This window comes from Pipistrellus kuhlii, unplaced genomic scaffold (assembly GCF_014108245.1).
Source record: "Pipistrellus kuhlii isolate mPipKuh1 unplaced genomic scaffold, mPipKuh1.p scaffold_m20_p_2, whole genome shotgun sequence".
NCBI classification, from domain to species: Eukaryota; Metazoa; Chordata; class Mammalia; order Chiroptera; family Vespertilionidae; genus Pipistrellus; species Pipistrellus kuhlii.
Window position 1 is genome coordinate 71,672,370 of NW_023425515.1, and position 20,953 is coordinate 71,693,322.

Consider the following 20,953-nt stretch of genomic DNA (forward strand, 5'->3'; position numbering starts at 1 on the left):
AATCAATAAAAATTTATACAACACACACACACAAACCAAATCCTTGATGGCACACTAAAATACTTTAGTATGAAAGTCTAAAAGATAGACTTAAAATAACCGTAATATCATTAAACTTGAAAGAATAGTAATTTCCTAACGTGCATGTCCTTCCATAGCTGGAGGAAAAAGGCAGCTCTCTTTTTTATAAGAGCACTAATTCCATTCATGAGGGCTCCACCCTCATGATCTAATCACCTCGCAAAGGCCCCACCACCAAATACCATCTCACCAGGATTTCAGTATGCATAGGTGACATAAACATCATGCTATATGGCATTGATGTTATTTGTTCAAAATAAATTTACATTTGTAACTATGTAAATATTTTATGTAATTTCTACTCACTATTGACATGGAGCAGTTCAATTTAATTTAGAAGGAATATGACTAAGGTTTCAGCATTTGATGAAGTGTAGATACATTACTTTGTAATCTTTAAAATATTCATTATTATTCCTAAATTCAGGCCTTTTCATTGTTATAGCATCTTTCCAAGGATGGAAGATAACATATGAAGTTAGTTGGGGTTTTTTGTTGTTGTTTTTTTCTTCCAGATTGCTCTCAATGTTGCAGGAAAAGGAGATAGTTTGGCATCATGGGATGGTATTTTAGACTTGCCAGAACAGAATATTATTCACAAAGATTGTCTAGAGTTTATTGGTAAGTTTAATAATTGTTTTCAAACAATAAAATTTTTTTGAAATAAGAATTTTGGGGAAGAGGAATCATTATCTTGTTATAATTTGGGATATTTCAAATTATAAAGAGCTAGTAAATAGCTTTAAATTATTTATTTTGAACTTCTTATGAAATAATTTCTAATATTTTAAGAGAGCCCAATTTTTAGTGTTCTTTTATTTTCAATTCTTCAAGTGTCTTTATAATTTTGATGCAGCCTAAAATTTTTTTTATATAATTGCATATAGTCCTAAATTAAAGGAGGCTGTGTTCTAAAAGTTTATCTATAAATAATAGGTCATGATCTACTTTTAGAAAAATATTTTAGTTAAATTATTAAATGGACTTTTGTTTACTAACTACATAGGAAACATTGCTGGTGTGGGCCAAGGAAATTGAATTTGGAGGTAGAGAATGAATCATTTTCCCTGCCCTTGGCCAGGCTGTAGGTAGCTGCCCATCACGGGGTAGATGATAATCTCTTGTTTAGAAAGCAGTTTTTGCTTTCCAAGAATATGAGTTATGACTCTTTCCTGCTCTTCTACTTCAGATGGTCCATTCTTGTTTGATCTATATATAGGTCAAATATTACTAAGTTAGTAAATATTGAGCTGCTAGTAAATACTGAATAACTATAAGGAAAGATACGCTTTCACATAGTGTTGTCTTGCTCTAAATCAGTGGTTGCCAACCTTTCTGACCCCACAGACCACCTGGCAACCGCTGCTCTAAATGCATTAATAGAATATTTGTTATATATTTGTAAATAAGTGTTATGTCCAATAACTGAGCCTCTAAAAGGCCCTTGGTAACCTTATTTTGACATTTATTTTCTAGACCAGCTTTCAGTGCCAGAAGAGAAGGCAACAGAATTACTTTTGGATGTTGAATCTGTAATTACCTTTTATTGTAAATCACGTAACATTAAATATAGCACGTCCCTTAGCTGGATACATCTACTCAAACCACTGGTGCACCTTCAACTGCCACGCAGCGATTTATACAACTGCTTTTATGCTATCATGAATAAGTACATCCCCAGGTAAAATGTGATTTAATTACTTATTGTAAAAACGAACAAAGGCCTAGTTTGCTTGAGTTAAAGTTGTTAGATATATTTTGGTGGTGAAGTAAAAGGATTAAATAATTATGAAGGTTGTTTGAATCATAATTGTTATTTGACTTAGTGATTATTAAAAATTTTAGGGATTCTTTAGTTAAGAATTTATGCTTCTAGAAAAAAAAATATATATATGTAGCATAACTCTTCATACTTTTTCAGTGGTATCCCTATTTTAATTTCTTCATCTATAACATCAAAATAACATTATAGTGTCTAAATCAGTGGTTTTCAACCTTTCTAATGCCTCGACCCTTTAATACAGTTCCTCATGTTGTGGTGACCCCCAACCATAAAATTATTTTAGTTGCTACTTCATAACTGTAATTTTGCTACTATTATGAATCGTAATGTAAATATCTGTGCTTTCCAATGGTCTTAGGCGACCCTGCTTGTGGTTCTCAGAGCCTGTTGCTTCTGCGACTTTCTGTTTAGTCAGGTCCATAAAGTGTTAGCAGGAGAGCTCTGCCTGGTTTATTAGATAGGCTGGTATTCAGGTGTTCTGAGCGTGGGGAGGAGGTGAATATTACAAGAGCATTGGTTACTGCTGTGATTATTTCTGACCCATTAATGCACGAAACTTTTCTTCTTTTGTCTTTTAGGGATTGTTCCCTGAAGGGGAGACCCTTTCATCTTTTCCGATTACTCATCCAATACCACGAGCCTGAGCTTTGTTCTTTTCTTGATACAAAGAAAATTACTCCAGACTCCTATGCACTCAACTGGGTAATAAAGTGAAAGTAGGAACATTTAATGAAAAATAGATTTTTATGAAACTTTAATTAGACATTTTTTCCCAAGGAAGAAAAAGTAAAGTACTAAATTATCAACCATTAAACCAAAGGAGTAAAATTATTGGCACTTAATAAATAGCTTGTTTTGCTCCTCACTTAAGTTGGTTTATATTAATACAAACTTTAGCCTTTTGTTTTATAAAATATGTGACATATTTACCTACACATCTCTCTATATAAAAGCCTAAGCAACCATTAGGATCAAATGACCAGTCACTATGACACGCACTGACCACGAAGGGGCAGATGCTCAATGCAGGAGCTGCCTCCTAGTGATCAGTGCTCTCCCACAGCCAACCTCCTTTGCCTGGCCAAACTCCCATAGTCCCTCCCCCTCAGCTAGCTGGCCCCAATCGCCGGATCGGGCTGGGACAGGGACCTGGAGGTGGGTGGTGGCAGACTCGGCCCCTTTCCCAGGGGGACCAAGGGCCAGCTCTCTCCTCAGGGCTGGTGGCCAACCTCCCGCGCTCTGTTTCACCCCCCGGCCAGCAGGCCCCAGTCAACCCACTGCCTGCCCACCGCAGTGGTGGCCAGGTGGGGAGGCGGGGAACCACGCAGTGATGACATCGGCCTCTGACGTCCATTCATTCCATGCCCAGCCCAGCGACTGTTGCCTGCTTTCCCGACCCTATGGGGGGGCCTTCACCTGTATATGAATTTTGAGCACTCGTGTGTGTGTGTGTGTGTGTGTGTGTGTGTATGTAATCTATGATAAATACTGGTTCACTTTAATTAAATTTGATTACACTGATGATTTATATTAGAAGTGATATTAAGTCATGAAAATAAAATCAAATGACTAATATAAAAGGAAATAATGTACATCTCAGTGCTCTGATATTCTATATTTGTATGTTGAGTGGAAAGTTTGTTATTCGAGGTCAGTGTTCTCAAATCTTTTGGTCTTGGGACCACTTAACACACAACATTTATTGAGGTTTCATTGTTTATATGGATTGTGTTCATTAGAAATTAAAACTAAGAAGTTTTAGGTATTTACTTATTTAGATGTAATGGTAAATCCATTACATGTTAACATAAATAGCCTACTTTTAAAATAAAAACTAAACTATATTTTCCAGGAGAAAATTAGTGAGAATAGTAGCATTGGCATTGTTTTATATTTTTGCAAATCTCATTAATTTTTAGTAGATTCTCATATCTGCTTCTGGATGCAGTCTCTGAGGATACTACACATAATGTAGCCTTTGGAACATTCTGTTGTTTATTTGTGAAAGCATGAGTATGAAAAAGACAAAGTCTAAGTATTATTTCACGTCATTGATTCCCCTATAAATACTCTTGGGGACTTCCGGGCTCCTCAGGTTTGAAAACTACTCAAACTTTGAGAACTGCTCTTCTGGGTTTTAAAAACATGATTGGGTGCTGGAAGAATATATATTCAAAAATTAAACATCCCTTCATCGTGTCTTATCTAATTTCAGGAAATTCCATTTGTATAACTCATTAACTGTGTGATTTAAGCAGCCTCTTGGCTTTAATTTTTTTCATTTGTAAAATGGGAATAATAATAGTATCTATCTCAGAGGGTGAGTTAACAATCAGAAAATGCTAAGTAGAGATTCTAACTGGTTTCATTTCTGGCCTAATAAGTCTGAAACTGCAGCAGCCTATTCTTTAGTTTCCTCTGGGCTATAATCTTGTAACTCGGAGTTAAAATAATAAAATACCTATAAAATTATAGTTTCTCTGAGATACATATTTGCCATTAACTCCTTATTTGTGTTGATATAAGGAACTTTTTTTTTTTTTTTTAACATTCTAATACTTAATGGAGGTTTCTCTGGTCACACCATGCCTAGGAATTGCATTTCTGTTACCAGAATTCAGAATTAGTACTCAGTGTTGGTAGCAGATTTTAACTAAGTACTAAAAACTGGTTTCTCTTCGTTCATTATCCCAAATAGTTCATTCTTGCTATGAATATGTCTATAGAATGGAGTTTTGTGTTTTTTTTTTTTTTTTTTTAAATCTTTTTTGTTAATCCTCACCAAGGATATTTTTTCATTGTTTTTTAGGGAGAGTGGAAGAGATAGGGAAGGACAGAGAGAAACATCGAAGTGAGAGAAACACATCGATTGGTTGCCTCCAGCATGAGCCCTAACCAGGGCCTGGGCCAGGAGGAGCCTGCAACCGAGATATGTGCCCTTGACTGGAATCTAACCCTGGATGGTTTTTGCTTCCAAATAAAAAAATGTTAATGTGTAAGTTTCTCTAGAGCACAACTGTGTTTTAAATTGCACAGATTCAATGATATTTTTCAATTCCATTAGATACAGAAACAATTCCATGTAGAAGTTTATTTATTTATTTATTAATATTTTTATTGATTTTTTTACAGAGAGAAAGAGAGAGGGATAGAAAGTTAGAAACATTGATGAGAGAGAAACATCGATCAGCTGCCTCCCTCTGGTCCATAGACCGACACTCTATCCACTGAGCCAAACAAGCTAGGGTGGAGCTTTTCCTTTTTAACCTGAGATGAAACAAAACTAATTCTTAAACCCTGAGAACCCATAGCTATAAGCAGTGCAGTGTTAGCTTTAGTTTAGTTAAACGAGTTTAGTGATGACCATATTGCTATTCTGTTTATATTTGCATCTTCTGATCTATTTTTAAGAGTAATTTTTTAAACAACAAAAAACATCAGTAGTATTATGTACTTTAAAAGTTTTGTAGTCAAGTGTAATGGTAGTATGTGGGCTGTGGCATCTCAGGTCTTTAGTCTAGTTTGAATATCACCACTAACTATTACTAGTAGCCAGTAGTAGAACTTGGGAATGTTATTTAATACAAGTCTGTTTTCTCACCTATAAAATGGGGGGGAAAATGTCGTCTTTGAAGGCCTATGGTGAGAATATTTGAAATAAAGATATATTTTAAATAAAAATATTTAATACTGTGACAGTAGCTTAGTGTCTGGAACAACATATATGTGTTCTAGTACTAAATGTATGTATTCCCATTAGACATAAGAAATGTTTTAAACTCAAACGTCAGCCAAAACTGGTTTGGCTCGGTGCATAGAGCATCGGCCTGCAGACTGAAGGGTCCCGGATTCCATTCCAGTCAAGGGCATGTACCTTGGTTGCAGACACATCCCCAGTGGGGGGTGTGCAGGAGGCAGCTGATCGATGTTTCTCTCTCATCAATGTTTCTAACTTTCTATCCTTCTTCCTCTCTGCAAAAAAGTCAATAAAAATATTTAAAAAAAATAAATAAACTTCTACATGGAATTGTTTCTGTATCTGATGGGATTGGAAAATATCATTGAATTTGTGCAATTTAAAACACAGTTGTGCTCTAGAGAAACTTATACATTAACATTTTTTATTTGGAAGCGAAAACCTATTGGGGTATAAATGTTGTCTCATACATTTCAAATGACATACAAGTAAGCTTTGGGAGCAATTCACATTTATATTGTCATTAAACACTTTTAGGTGCTTTTCAATTGCTGTGTTTGATTCTCACAATTACCTTGTATTAATAAGTTAGGTACTGTAATAATTATGCTAGTTAACCTTAGAGAGCTAGATGGTAATTGTTAGTTATTAGGCTATGGTAAATATATGGTACTTAAAAAAGTCTAGGTTAATTATCTCTCTTCACAACAATGTAAGAAGGTGGGTAGTAGTATTTTTATTTTTTATCAGAAGTAGAAATGGAAGCTTTAAAGTTTGTTTCATGCCCTAAGTCAGACAGCCAGTACATGGCTCCTCTGTGCTTTGAATCCACATGTTCTGCCTTTGGATTCTGAATACTAAAAGTACATACTCATTTTCAGGTGCTGGTATCTTGATTTAGAGTTATTTATGCATTTGTTTAATATTTTTAAAAGAACAAGTCATTTCTGATTGCTTATGTTCATCATTCATTTTCTGGTTACAGCTTGGAAGCCTTTTTGCATGTTACTGTTCCATTGAAGTCACAGAGGCATTATGGGATGGATATCTACAACAAGCAGATCCATTTTTTATTTATTTTTTAATGTTAATAATCCTTGTTAATGCAAAGTAAGTATCAAGTGGGTTAGATTTTTCTGTTGTCTGGTCTCAGGGTGGTCTTTTAACATTGAACTCATGTGACTTTTTTTTTTTTTTTTTTTTTTTTACAGAGAAGTTATTTTAGCACAGGAGTCTGACAGCAAAGAAGAAGTTATCCGTAAGTAGAATTTAATGTAGATAATTTCATGTCACTTAGTTTTATTTATTTTTATTTTTAATTTAAGTTCTTTATTGTAAAGTATTACATGAGTCTCCCTTTTCCCCTATTGACCTCTCTCCCCTACCAGCCCCCAGCACATGCCCTCGCCCCCCCCCACTGTCTGTGTCCATTGGTTATGCTCATATGTATGCAAACAAGTCCTTTCCACCCTCCGCCTTCCCTCATAGGTTGGACAGTCTGTTTGATGCTTCTATGTCTCTGGATCTATTTTTTTTCATCAAGTTTTTGCTCATTATAGTCTACAAATGAGTGAGATCATGATATTTACCTTTCTCAGGCTGGCTTATTTCGCTTAGTATCACTTAGTTTTATCAAACTCAGTTTCCTCAGCTATAAATTTAGGGGACTAGTCTAGAAAAGCTCTAAAGTTCTATTCAACTCTTCCTTATTCTTCAGCTACAAATGTTAGACTATTTTCCCTAGTTTTGCTATCCTCATTCATTCATTCATTCATGTTCTTTCATTCCTTTCCATATACTGTTTCTTTGATTTCCTTGTTCAAATAAAATTCATGTCCTCCCCTCCTGTCCCTTTCTTCCTCCTCTTTTTCTCCCTCCTTTCTTCTCTTCCTATCTCCCTCCTTGTCTTCCTCTCTTGTCTCCCTCTCTCTCTCTTTCCTTCTCTCCTCCCCCTTCTCTTCCAGCCCCCTTCATTCTTCCTCAGTTTACTTTTCAATACTCTGCTTTCAATGTATCTACATTGTGAAACCTTGGTTCTCCTTTTGGGTTCTTCTCACCCACTCTAACACAACAGATTTGTTATTTTCCTTTATATATTGCCTAGCACTTTGTGCTATCTGTATTACAGTGTTTATCTTGTTAACATTTTAAAGATTTTTTTTTTTAACATTCTTACACAAGACAAACTTCCTTAAGTCAGGTATTATTTCTTAGTCATTTTTATTTCACATACCCTGGCCCTTACGCGGTGTTTGTTAAATAAATAAATTACAGTATTCTGATCAAGGCTAATGAATTTGATTTGATTGCCTGACAGCATCATTCACTAACAAAATTGCATTAATAGTTTCAGCTCCTTTGGAGAAATACACTTCTCCCCAAACAGTTTTACAGGCATCACTGTTGAGATTCCATTTATATAATTTTTATTATGTTGAGCACATTCCAGCTTTGATACTAAATAATGTTTGTTATATTCTTCACAAAGAATTTTTTAAATGTTGTTATCTCTATACTCCTATTTCAGAGTTCTTGGAAAAAACTCCATCCAGTTTGAATCTAGAAGATATAGAAGACCTTTTCTCTCTGGCTCAGTATTATTGCAGTAAAACACCAGCTTCATTTAGAAAGGTATAAACAGGAAATTACAAACTATTCACTACTTCACATTTTGTACATTGTTTTATTGTTTACATTATCCATTTTAGTTAAGTAACTCGAGATTGGTTTTCTTTTCTGTCTTTTTATGTGTTACACTTTGTGTGATTTTATACTATAAATACTCTCTCTAATGGAGAACACACAGATTAAAAAAGATAGTATACAGATGTGCTATAATTACCCTACTATACTCTGATTATTAGTTATTTCTGATCATTAGAATATTGACTATATTTCTTAAATTAGTTCTCTCTTATAAAAATTGTATTACAAAAATCTAAAAACACACACACACACACACACACACACACACACACACACAAAATCTGATGGGGCCATATGTATAACTATGCTTTCTTTATCTGGAATTCAGCTTTGCACTTTACTGATGCAGAGCGGTCTTGTAAGCAGAAAAGGATCACTTAGCCTTATAAAAACCTGGAATCTTTCTCAGACCAGATAGGTGCTTTCAAGAGAAAGGACACCAGATTAGAAGCATAAGTGGTGTGAGCTCCTAGAAAGTAAAACTCCAGGAAGCAAAAGCTAATGGTGAAGGAGGCAGAGAAGTACTTTAACAACTATTATGGCACACAGGTTTGTCTGTGACCTCAGGTGCCAATGAGAGCATTAAGTGCCTATTTTTTTAAACACATTGTACCATAATAATTGCTAGTTGGTAGTTATCATGTCACTGAAACATCAAGATGAGATTATGTTCAGTATAGCATGTTTCAGAAGGCAGTTAAGGGAAACCTTTTAAGAACTTTTTTTTTTAACTAATTAAAAAAGAGATTTGTTTTGTTTCTAGGGACTAATTTCAGCTATTTTATAATTGCCTCATATAAATCTCCTTAGTTCTCAAAATGTTGTGTAGTCAGATTATGGGATAGTGATTTAGGATGCTGGATGAAAAGAAGTTTTATACTTTTCATTCTCTTAAGAGGAACAGCTTTTATTCAGACATAGTAAATGATCTGCACTAGCATTGGCTAATTAGAGCAGACTGTACTGTGTATTCAGTGTCTTCATTTATGCAATTCATTTATACCATATATTTGTTTTTATTGTATCAAAATATGAAAAGTTGTGAGTAACCAATTTTAAAATTTAGTATTCAGCTATAGGTGATAGTTTGGAAAACAATTTAAAGAATGTGTTATTTCATTTTTTTTATTTTGTGTGAACTCTGACAGGGAGTTTGTAGCTTTTAGCTTATAAGATTTGAGATGATATATTAAGTTTTAAAAATTACATGTCTCAAGGATATTATATAATTATTTTAGCTCTTACCCTGGTATATTAAGAGTATTTTAGAAAGAAATTTTTATTTTGTTTTTCCTTTATGGTATTTTTAAATTTTCTCTTCAAACAGGATAATCACCATCTATTTGGTAGTACTTTGTTGGGAATTAAGGATGATGAGGCAGATCTGAGTCAGGCTCTTTGTCTGGCCATCTCAGTCTCAGAGATCCTTCAAGCAAATCAGCTGCAGGGGGTAAGTAAAGAAAGCCCTATCAGAGGACTGTCCCTTTTATTTTTTATTTTTATTATTATTATTTTGTTGTTGTTGTTGTTAATCCTCTCCCGAGAATATTTTTCCATTGATTTTTTGGGAAAGTGTAAGAGAGAGGGAAAGACAGAGAGAAACATCCATGTGAGAGAAATACATCAATTGGTTGCCTCCTGCATGAGCCCAGATCAAAGCCTGGGCCAGGGAGGAACCTGCAACCAAGGTACATGCCCTTGACCAGAATTGAACCCGGGACCCTTTGGTCTGCAGGTCGATGCTCTATCCACTGAGCCAAACTGGCTAGGGCAAGACTGTCCCTTTAAATACAAGGAACCGGTATTTCCTCCCTGTTTGATGATTTCCCAAAATTAATCTACTACAAAAATGTAGCTATTTTGCTTTCTTTGGTGATTAATGTGCTAAATCTTCTGTCCAGATGGTCATTTTTAAACTGCCAGTATTGGTGTTATTTTAATTTTCAACAGCTGATTATTTTTTACACCAATTTTTGTAAACTGTTAAACCTTTTTCATTTTAGCAAAGCAACTGAATGGTGTATAAAGTACTTAACATAGTGAATTTAGCATTTAACAGTTAAAGTCTGGGTTGCTACACAACTAATTAAATTTCAAAGTTAAATGCCATAAAGCATCTAACAAAGGAGACTTGAAGAACTATTACTATAGTATTGCAACATTTACCCATGGAAGTGTGTATTTGGAATGTGGGATGTATTTCCAAAGAGGAAAGAGGAATAAACATGGGAAAATGCCTTTGACAATAGATCTTTTTAAAACAAGTAATTCACATATTTTTCTTATTAGAACTATTATTAAAAAACAAATGAAAATATGTAATATAGTTTAATGAGACCCATATGAACTTCCTCAGTTCAAACTGCAATTGTAATACTTCCCCTCACCCAACAAAAACATTTATTTCTTATGTGAATTGAATTGTTGATAAGTTTCTGGATTTATTTGCAGAAACAGGAATTGTATCTAGATCTATATTTGTAACTATATGGTTTTTTGAAAATTGTTAAACATGATACACATTAAAAAAATTAAATTCCAATATATTATAATTAGTTTTATAATTCAAACTGACATTTTCCTGTTACATATTTTAAGACTATCTGGTCAAGAACAGTATATACAAAATTTATGTTAATGTTTAAAATGAATATAATTTTTTAGGATCTTGAGGTAATTTTCTTGTATCTGTATTGATTGGGTCATCCTGATCTATGTGAGATCAATTTTTTTTATAAACTTGTTCCCCCTCCTTTGGTTATTAGTATTGTCTAAAATATAACTCTTACGGCAAATTACAGTACATCAAAAAATTGTTTCTTTCTTAGGAAGGAGTCCGGTTCTTTGTGGTGGATTGCCGTCCTGCAGAACAGTATAATGCTGGACATTTATCAACTGCTTTCCACTTAGATTCAGATCTGGTGAGTATAAATGCTTATTAATTTATTTTAATTAACAAAAATCTTTTTTCTTTAATTTATAAATATATGTATCTAATTTAGGGATGTTTTTTATTCTGCTTAAGGAGGGAGTTTCTGTCCTTATGATAAAAATTGCTCTTGGATTGCCTTTTCACTCAGGACACCCTTTTGGCATCCTAAAGGATAGATGAAAACATTGTTTACTATGGCTTATTATTGCTTACCATTGTTAAGTCAATAAATTCTAAACTTCTTACTACAAGCTACCTGATATAGCACTTAGCATAGTGCCTTGCACCTAGTAACTACTCTGTAAATATTAGCTCTTTTATAATTGTGTAATTATTTTAAAAGCTTTTATTATAAGCCTTTTTATCTGACATGAATACTATGTACATAATAAACTAATACTTAATAAGGGTAGTATCTCGGCATATAGGTGTTAAGTTGTTAAAATTTCTATCCTCTGGTCACTTGAATTGAAGAAATAGATGAGGTAAATAGTTAAATATTGTCAGAGATGCTTAGCAGTTGGTAGACTTGGTACTGATGTCATTTAAGCCGTTAACGAGGTTATTGGAGCCTCGGGGATAGAGAAGATGAAAAGAGCAATAAACACTTTTGCTGATAGTGCAGTCTGCCCTCTTCCCAGCATGTCTGAAAAAATTGATGCTAAGACAAAGAGCATGTAGAAAGGCTTAGGTGGTGTTGAGAGGAAACTCCTGGAAAATGAAGAGAAAACAATTCCGAGAGTTTTGGGTGCTGTAGGTGAAAAAGTCTATCTTAGCTTGTTTGTATCCTGAAAGTGAACTCTGTGCCTTTCTCTTCCTTGATTAGAGCAGGAAAACTTAGATGGTTTTAAAATTTACTTAAGTGATTCACAAATACTTGAATTAAAAATAAATATCAGAGAATCTCAGAGAAATCAAGATGATAGCATAGGTAAACACCTAAACTGCTGCCTCACACAAAAATTTCCAAACTACAACTAAAAGACAAAACAGACATCATCCAGAACCACAGGAAGGCTGGCTGAGTGGAAATTCTACAACAAAAAGGAAAGAGAAAAGCACACTGAGGCTCAGAGGAGCTGTAAGAGGTAGAGGTACTGAAATACGCATGTGCGGAAAGGACAGACAACTGAGTGCGTGGCTGGCTTTCTCAAGTGGGAGGGAGACAAAAGCTCCCAACTTCACTTAACTCCAGTTCCAGGCGAGACTCTGGGGACCCAGACTCATACAGGGTGAAACTAGACTGTCAGGAAAGAGAAAAGCACAGTGAGACTCAGGAACTGCCAAAGGCACGCTTGGTGGGCAACTGAGTATGCAGCTGGCTTTCTCAAGCGGGAGGGAGACAAAAGCTCCTGGTTGCACTGAACTCCAGTTTCAGACAATACTCTGCAGACCCATACTCATTCGGGGAGAAACTGGACTGTCTGGCAGCGGGCGGAACTCGAGGGTGGCTTTCTTTCAGAGGTGCTTGCAGCGATTACAACGGGACACTGAGACACAGGAGACTATTATGGCAGGGCTGACAGGAAGCCAATGCTGTCTGCTCCACCCTGAGACTCTGCCTCAGCCAAGCTGAGCACAGAGGCTTTTGCAAGTCTTGTCTCATAAGGATGTCTCCAGCACCGTTCTCCCGATGTAGATACAGCTGATCCTCAAGCCAATTGGCCTGGAGGTCAATTCCTCCCAGTGATACCAACAACAATCAAGGCTTAACTACAACAAGACTGTGCACACAGCCCACAAAGGGGTGCACCAAGAGTGTCCAAGTAACTGGGGAGGCTGAGCCGCTGGGCCCTATATGACACCTAGCACACAAAGCCACTCTATCATGTGGAGACAAAGAAAAAGATCACAAATGAAAGAAGGAGGAAAGCAAAATACTGGATATAGAGTTCAAAACCACGGTTATAAGGTTTTTCAAGAATTTTCTAGAAAAAGCCGATAAATTTAACGAAACCCTCGAGGATATGAAAAAGGACCAACTAGCCGAACTGGTTTGGCTCAGTGGTAGAGTGTCGGTCTGCAGACTGAAGGGTCCCAGATTCGATTCCGGTCAAGGGCATGTACATTGGTTGCAGGCACATCCCCGGTAGAGGGTGTGCAGGAGGCAGCTGGTCAGTGTTTCTCTCTCATTGATGTTTCTAGCTCTCTCTCTCCCTTCCTCTCTGTAAAAAAAATCAATAAAATATATTTATAAAAAAAATAGGACCAACTAGAAATTAAGCATACACTGACTGAAATAAGTATTATACAGAGGAATGCAAGAATCAAGTCAAAGATTTGAAATACAAAGAGGCAAAGGACACTCCTCTGGAGAAGCAAGAAGAGAAGATAATCCAAAAATGTGAAGATAGTATAATGAACCTCTTGGACAAATTCAAGCATACCAACATCAGAATTATGGGGGTGCCAGAAGAAGACAAAAAGCAAATATTAAAAATTTATTTGAAGAAATAATGACTGAAAATTTCCCCCACCTGGTGAAAGAAATAGACTTGCAAGTCCAGGAAGCACAGAGAACCCCAAACAAAAGGAATCCAAAGAGGACCACACCAAGACACATCATAACTAAAATGCCAAGAGCAAAAGACAGAGAGAATATTAAAAGTAGCAAGAGAAAAATAGTTACCTACAAGGGAGCACCCATACGACTGTCAGCTGATTTTTCAACAGAAACTATGCAGGCCAGAAGGGAGTGGCAAGAAATATTCAAAATGATGAATAGCAAAAACCTACAACCAAGATTACTCTACCCAGCAAAACTATCATCCAGAATTAAAGGGCAGATAAAGAGCTTCACAAATAAGAAAAGGCTAAAGGAGTCATCACCACCAAACCAGTATTATATGAAATCTGAAAGATATTCTTTAAGAAGAGGAAGAAGAAAAAGGTAAAGATAAAAATTATGATCAACAAATACATACCTATCAACAAGTGAATCTAAAAATCAAGTAAATAAAAAAATCTGATAAACAGAATAAACTAGTAAATATAATAGAATCAGGGGTATAGAAAGGGAGTGGACTGACAATTCTTGGGGGGGTGGGGGCGAGGATGAGGGGGTGCAGGAAGAGACTGGACAAAATTTGTACACCTATTGATGAGGACAGTGAGGCGAGGTGGGTAAGGGCTGAGGGTGGGATGGGAACCGGGTGGAGGGGAGCTATGGGGGAAAAAAGAAGAACAATTGTAATAATCTGAACAATAAAGATTTATTACAAAAAATTTTCAGAGAATCTCCAGAGTTAACTATTAACAGCGTGCTTAATCTCCTAGACCTGTAATATGTATTTATATATTTCTTGTTCGCTTTTTTCACTTGTTTTTTTATTTGACAGTTCATTTGTTTTTTCACTTAACAGTTTCTTAGAGATCTTTCCACTTAAGTACATTCTTTTTAATGGCTGTATTTGGTCCATAGTACAGATATACCATAATTTATTGATTGATGTACATTTTGGTTGTTTTCAGTTGTCTTATAATAATCAGTGCAGTTAATATCCTGTACACATTATGATCTCGTGCAAATATTTCTGTAAAACAGATTACTTAAAGTAGAGTTATTGGGTTGAGAGATGTGGATGTTGTTGTTTTCATGGTGGCTATTTAAATGTGTTTTTGCCCCCTAGAAAACTATTTCAGGTTTTGCAAATGTTTGTGAAACACAGGGTGGGCAATGTTTTTAAATTTTTTAAAATTGTCTAGATGCTCCAGAATCCATCCGAGTTTGCACAGTCAGTAAAGTCCTTGCTGGAAGCACAGAAGCAGTCCATTGAGTCTGGCTCCATCGCTGGTGGGGAACACCTCTGTTTCATGGGCAGTGGCAGAGAGGAAGAAGACATGTATATGAACATGGTCCTAGCACACTTCTTACAGGTATGCTGACAGATTATTTCAGTTTTGCTTTGTTATTGCTATCACCTTTAAGAAATTCTCATAAGCATTTTTGTGCTGTTATCCACATTGTCAAATTTATCTGTTTTTCGTTTTTTAAAAAATACATTTTTTATTTCAGAGAGAAAGGGAGAGGGAGAGAGCTAGAAACATGAGTGATAAGACAGAATAATTGATTGGCTGACTCCTGCATGCCCCCTACTGGGGATTGAGCCCGCAACTCGGGCATATACCCTGACTGGGAATCAAACCATGACACTCAACCATTGAGCGACTCCAGCTGGGCTGTATTTTTACTTTTTACAGCTTGTATATTTTGTGTCTTGCCAAGAAAGGTCTTTTCCCAGAATTTTCTTGCATGCTTATCAGGTTTCTGTTTTTGTTTAAGTTGTGAATTAATTGTCTGGAATGATTTTCTGTGTAAAAAATAGGTAGGAAGCAAAAAAAATAATTTTTTTCCAGTTAGCTAACCAGGTGTGTTATCAATTTGAAATACCACAATTTTAATATACTGAATTCTTCTATGCATTAACTTCTGTTTCTGGATTATTCCATTGCGTTGATCTTTATCTTTATTCATGTCCTAAGACTATTTATAGTAGCTGTGTAATTCATTTTAATATATTCACTATTTTTATAGCCACCTCTTTTTGTGTGTTTGAATATAAATTATCTTCAGCGTAACTAATCTGTATTTCTGACTTTATGCAATCTGTTCCCCTCCCTTTTCTGCAAAGCCATACTCAGTTATGGCTCTTTATTTATAAAAAGAGCTGTTTATTAGGTATTCTTTGGTACTTTATACATTAAAGTCCTCTTTGTGTAACCCTTAACTGTGGAATCAGGAAGACAGTGGTGTGGTGTTGCACAAGCCACTCAATTTGGGTCCTTTCTATTCATGTTGTATTTTCCTGGGTATCAGGTTTGAAAATATTATTGTGGAGGACAGAATCCTTGAAAGACAGGATGAGAGAAGTAATGAGGTATTTGGGGAGAGACTATAAGATAACTTTGTACTTTATTAAAGAAAAGATTTTAGAGACTTATATAGAATAACAAATAGGGACTCAAACTCATTTTACTTATAAATTTAATTGGCCTATTCTAAAAATGATCTGGTATAAACTGCTAATTGTAAGGGTTGTCAGATCGCCAAAATTTGGAATATTGTGAATTCTATTTTTATAATTCAAGTTCTTAATGTGGTTTAGAAATCTACCCCCCCCCCCCAATTTTTATCATGGATAATTTCAAACAAATCTAGAAGTGCAGAGAATTGAACCCTATAAACACTTTATACAGATATAACCTGTCATTGTCATTATTAGACTTTATTATAAAAAATAACCTAGTGCTCAGCCAAAACCGATTTGGCTCAATGGATAGAGCGTCAGCCTGCGGACTGAAAGGTTCTGGGTTCGATTTCGGTCAAGGGCATGTACCTGGGTTGTGGGCACATCCCCAGTAGGAGGTGTCCAAGAGGCAGCTGATTGATGATTCTCTCTCATCGATGTTTCTAACTCTCTATCCCTCTCCTTTCCTCTCTGTACAAAATCAATAAAATATATTTTTTAGAAAAAATAACCTAGTGCTCAGGTTTCCCTGATTTTCCTAATATCCAAAACCAAACATTGTACTTGGATGATAACTTTTTAAGTCTTTTTAAATTTATAGATTTATAAGTTCTCTTTCAAAATATTTTTCCTTGCATGTATTTGTTGGGGGAGAAATTATTTGTAAAATGGTAACGTTTTGTCATTTTTTTTCATTCTGAATATTTGCTTTTATATTTCCTTTTTATAAAGGACACACTATTTTGGAAATTAAAAAACAACAACACTCTAATTATACCCAAAAATACATTAACTATTTTTCATTTGACCTTTATTGCACTATTGGAACTGTAATTCAAATAAAATTACAGTCTTGTTAGAACCATGAAGTTGTTCCTTTCTTCCCACCCAAGTACTAGACCTTAAAATACACAAGGTAAATGTATTTACTTCTCTGTGCCAAAGTCCATAATGTTAGCTTATAACCTTATATTATACTTCTCAATGTTTATAGAATTATCAGAAGTTTTAATTATTCCAATATTGCATTTTGGAATAATTTAAATTTTTTATTCTATTACAGAAAAACAAAGAATATGTGAGCATTGCCAGTGGAGGATTTATGGGTAAGATTTTTATTCATTGATCCGTTTGCCACCACTTTTCAGTGAAATTATATTAACCAGAGTTGATTTGTAGTAACTAAGTCAGTTAATGGGTATTTTCTCTCTTCAGTCATTCAGTATTTTCAGAAAAGACAAAGCCAGCAGAACATAGATAATAGACAAATATAATAGGAAATTGATAAATATATAATGGAAGACTCTAAATAGATATGTTAAAATGACTGAATGACTGCCCACATGACTTGCCTTTACAGAGGAGAAGTAGATAGGATCTAGGAAAGGAGTAGGAGGAATACTTTCCACTGTATCTGTATACCCTTTCTGCTCTTGCTTTTTAAATTTGTTTTGTTTTCATTTTATTTTTAACTACTAGAAGGTATTAGCTGCTAGAAAAATGACTCAGTGGAATAAAACAAATACCATATGTTGATGTTTTCAAAAATGCAGACTAATATCTGGTAATCCAGGTTAGTAAAATAATTGACAAAATCTCTGCAGGCAAATAAATATTTGAGAATTTATGAATAATTAGGTCAGAATAATAACATTTAGAATTTTTGTTTTTTATAAGAGATGTTATTTAAGGGGACAGACTTGCAACTAGTAATAAGTCCTGCAGTACTAATGTACAGTATAGTGAGTATAGGCAATGGTATTGTATTGTGATCATCAAACTTGCAAAGAGACTAGATGTTCATTATTCCTACCACGAAAAAGAAGTGATAATTACGTTATCTTATGTCATAACTTAGAATTTTTGGTAGATTAGTTCCTGTTTTCTCTTGGTCTTTATAACATTAGCAAGTATCATGATTACCTCCCTTTTATCGTGGCCTGATAAAGTAATTATCTTTGAGGCTCATATATAGAGTGATCTACAAAAGGGATTATTTCAATAAAGTGTTAAGCAAGTATTGGCCTTGGCCTTAAGGTATGAATTATTTATTTTCCAAGAAAAACCTCTCTTTCCATAGCAATTAATGCCTGGACTGCTTTTATTATTATGGCAAATATTGATATCTCCTTATGGTAAAACAAAAGTCACAGTAGATTTTCTTTTATTTTTAATTATTCAATATTACTTTGTATTTGTTTCAGGTGTAACAATAAGTTTTCTATTAATCTTCTGTGTCATAAGAAAATGTTGCTGAAAGCATCTATTAATACTTGAAAGATTACCTTCCAAAAAGGAAAATATAAAGCCTATATATACAGTTATTGTCACCCTTAGGATCAGTTAAGAAAAGCAATATGTGTACAGAGGGCATTGGAAGGAAGGAGAAGAGAAAGGGGAGGCTCTCTGTGGCTTGGACTCCTTTGCTCCTTTTCAGAGGTGCAGAACGAAATACCTGTGATTATGTCTGTGGATCCTTTTGCATTCAGTTATGACATGTTTATTATACTTCTCTGGTAATGGATCTTCCTTAAAGGGGTTGATTTGATGGGTTTTGTTTTTCTTCTCATTTATTTTAAGCATTGCAACAGCACTTAGCAGACATTAATGTGGATGGACCAGAAAATGGATATGGCCACTGGATTGCTAGTACCTCAGGCTCAAGGAGCAGTATCAGTTCTTCTGTTGATGTAAGTGTATGTGTCAGATATGTCACCACAGTAAGATAAATGTCCGGAGAAAGGTGATTTTAATTTGTAAACCCCACCATAACAAATAGAGTAAAATTTTCAAACACATACAATGAGGAGTGTGATGTTATTGTGAAGTTAATGAGACGATGGAGCAGGTCCGCACAGTTAAACTAGCCTGAAGTGTAGGAGGTCTACCTGCCGAATTCATATTTCTCCCTGTCCCACTGCAGTTTGTTGTCACCTAGTGACAGTTTTCTGCTCCAGCTGAAATATTCTGAGTTCTGTGATGAACTGACAGTCTCAAGTGAGTTTATTCTAGGAATCTCCCAATCAGTTTGGGCCAAGATAATACTGAGACCGATGATCCCATTTTCTGCATACCATGTCTACTCCCTACAACAGACATATTGGATAGATTTAGTCCACCCATATTTGAGAATGGGTCATAGAGAGGGAGACTGGAACCCATTGCCAGGACCATAATATTTAAATTTTAGTTCTTGAGATGTACATTACTGCAGGATTTTACTATTTGGATAAATTTATTTTTCTGTTCTATTTTGGAAATATTTGGGCAATAAGTCTTTTATACTTTTTCAGTAATTCAGGTAAGTCAAATTAGATGTTAGGAAATCACTAGAGGCCCAGTGCACAGATTCGTGCACTGGTGGGGTCCCTTGGCCTGGTCTGCATCCTCTCACAATCCGGAACTCCTTGGGGGATGTCAGCCAGTTTCCGCCCAATCCCCACAGGCCTGATCTAGGAAGGAGGGAACCTGATCCTGTGGGTTGAGTGCATATTATAGCAACAGGTCGTTTGGTCACTTTGGCTTAGATAGATAGAGAGATAGATAGATAGATAGATAGATATTCTTAACAAGTAGTAGTCCTCACCTACCTAAGATTATTCTTTAAAACAGAAATAAAAGGAAAACTGCAGTATAGAGTCATGGTTACTAGCTTCGACATACAGGTATGACATACCAAGGTGCTCAAGTTTTATCTCCACAACTTACTTTCTTCATGGTCTTCAGTAAGATCTTTCCAGCCCTGGTTTCTTCATCTGTACAATACAGATGTAATAACAGCACTTTCCTCATAAGGATGACATGAGGATTAAATATGCAAGTGAATGTAAGGTATAGTAGTTATTATAGAATTATAACTCATTAGGTGTATTAATTGAGGCTTATCTTCAGCTCTGTAAGGCAAAGCAAATTATTATGAAATTATCAGTGGAAAGGATCCTCTAAGAATTAAGTTTTAAAATTGATTCTCTTAGGTATCTAAGCGTTCTTCATATGAGATCACCATTTATTTATCGATAATAAACACTTGCTATTTTCTCTTTTTCTTAATGTTCACCCAAGTGCATGCTTTTTGTTTTATTATTGATTTTAGAGAGACAGAAAGGAAGAGGGGGAGAGAGAAACATTGATATGAGAATGAAAACCGATCAGCTGCCTCCTACACACACACAAACTCAAGATCAAACCCATAACCAGGGCATGTGTCCCAACCAAGAATTGGACTCATTGGTGCACAGAATGACGTTCCAGCCAGCTGAGCCACACTGGCCAGAGCTATTTTTATTTTTGATTAGGTAGTATTCCATTATATGGATGTATAATTTATTCAGCTTAGTCCCTTATTGAATATTTACATTGCTTCCAGTCTTTTTGTTATAAATATTACCACCATTAACTTACGTGGTAATATACTTGCATATATCATGATTATTTGGTCCTAGAAGTGGAATAACTTAATCAAAAGATTACTTACCAATATCTTCTGAAATCTGCATTATTATCAAGTTACTCTCCAAAAAGCATTATTCTGATTTATATTCTCAATCATAGCATCGGTTTTCTGTTGAAGCTTTTGCCTTCAGATTTGAAAAACACTGATTGAGGCTGGTAAAGAAATAGTTGTAAAGATGTGTTATATCCAGAAGTACCGAAGAATTTCCCAATCAGTGTAATTTGGTTTTGAATTTGGATATGGAAATAAACTTTTTGTGTGTGTGTGTATTATATAGTTAATGAGTTATTTCTCATAAAAATGAAAATGATACCCATTTATTGTAGCACCATAT

General features: G+C 35.2%; 1 protein-coding gene across 3 annotated transcripts in view; it reads left to right on the forward strand.

The window, feature by feature from the left end:
* Nucleotides 1–20,953, forward strand: part of TBC1D23 (TBC1 domain family member 23) — a 59,982-nt gene that overhangs the window by 19,089 nt on the left and 19,940 nt on the right. For 2 of the 3 annotated variants that reach the window (XM_036445073.2, XM_036445074.2), the window contains exons 3-13: nucleotides 597–702; nucleotides 1,558–1,762; nucleotides 2,443–2,566; nucleotides 6,547–6,671; nucleotides 6,773–6,819; nucleotides 8,089–8,192; nucleotides 9,595–9,717; nucleotides 11,096–11,188; nucleotides 14,905–15,075; nucleotides 17,230–17,272; nucleotides 18,747–18,856. In XM_036445073.2, the coding sequence (XP_036300966.1) occupies nucleotides 597–702; nucleotides 1,558–1,762; nucleotides 2,443–2,566; nucleotides 6,547–6,671; nucleotides 6,773–6,819; nucleotides 8,089–8,192; nucleotides 9,595–9,717; nucleotides 11,096–11,188; nucleotides 14,905–15,075; nucleotides 17,230–17,272; nucleotides 18,747–18,856 (1,251 nt within the window). The remainder of the gene's footprint in view (nucleotides 1–596; nucleotides 703–1,557; nucleotides 1,763–2,442; nucleotides 2,567–6,546; nucleotides 6,672–6,772; nucleotides 6,820–8,088; nucleotides 8,193–9,594; nucleotides 9,718–11,095; nucleotides 11,189–14,904; nucleotides 15,076–17,229; nucleotides 17,273–18,746; nucleotides 18,857–20,953) is intronic. The other variant, XM_036445075.2, reaches the window with a different exon arrangement.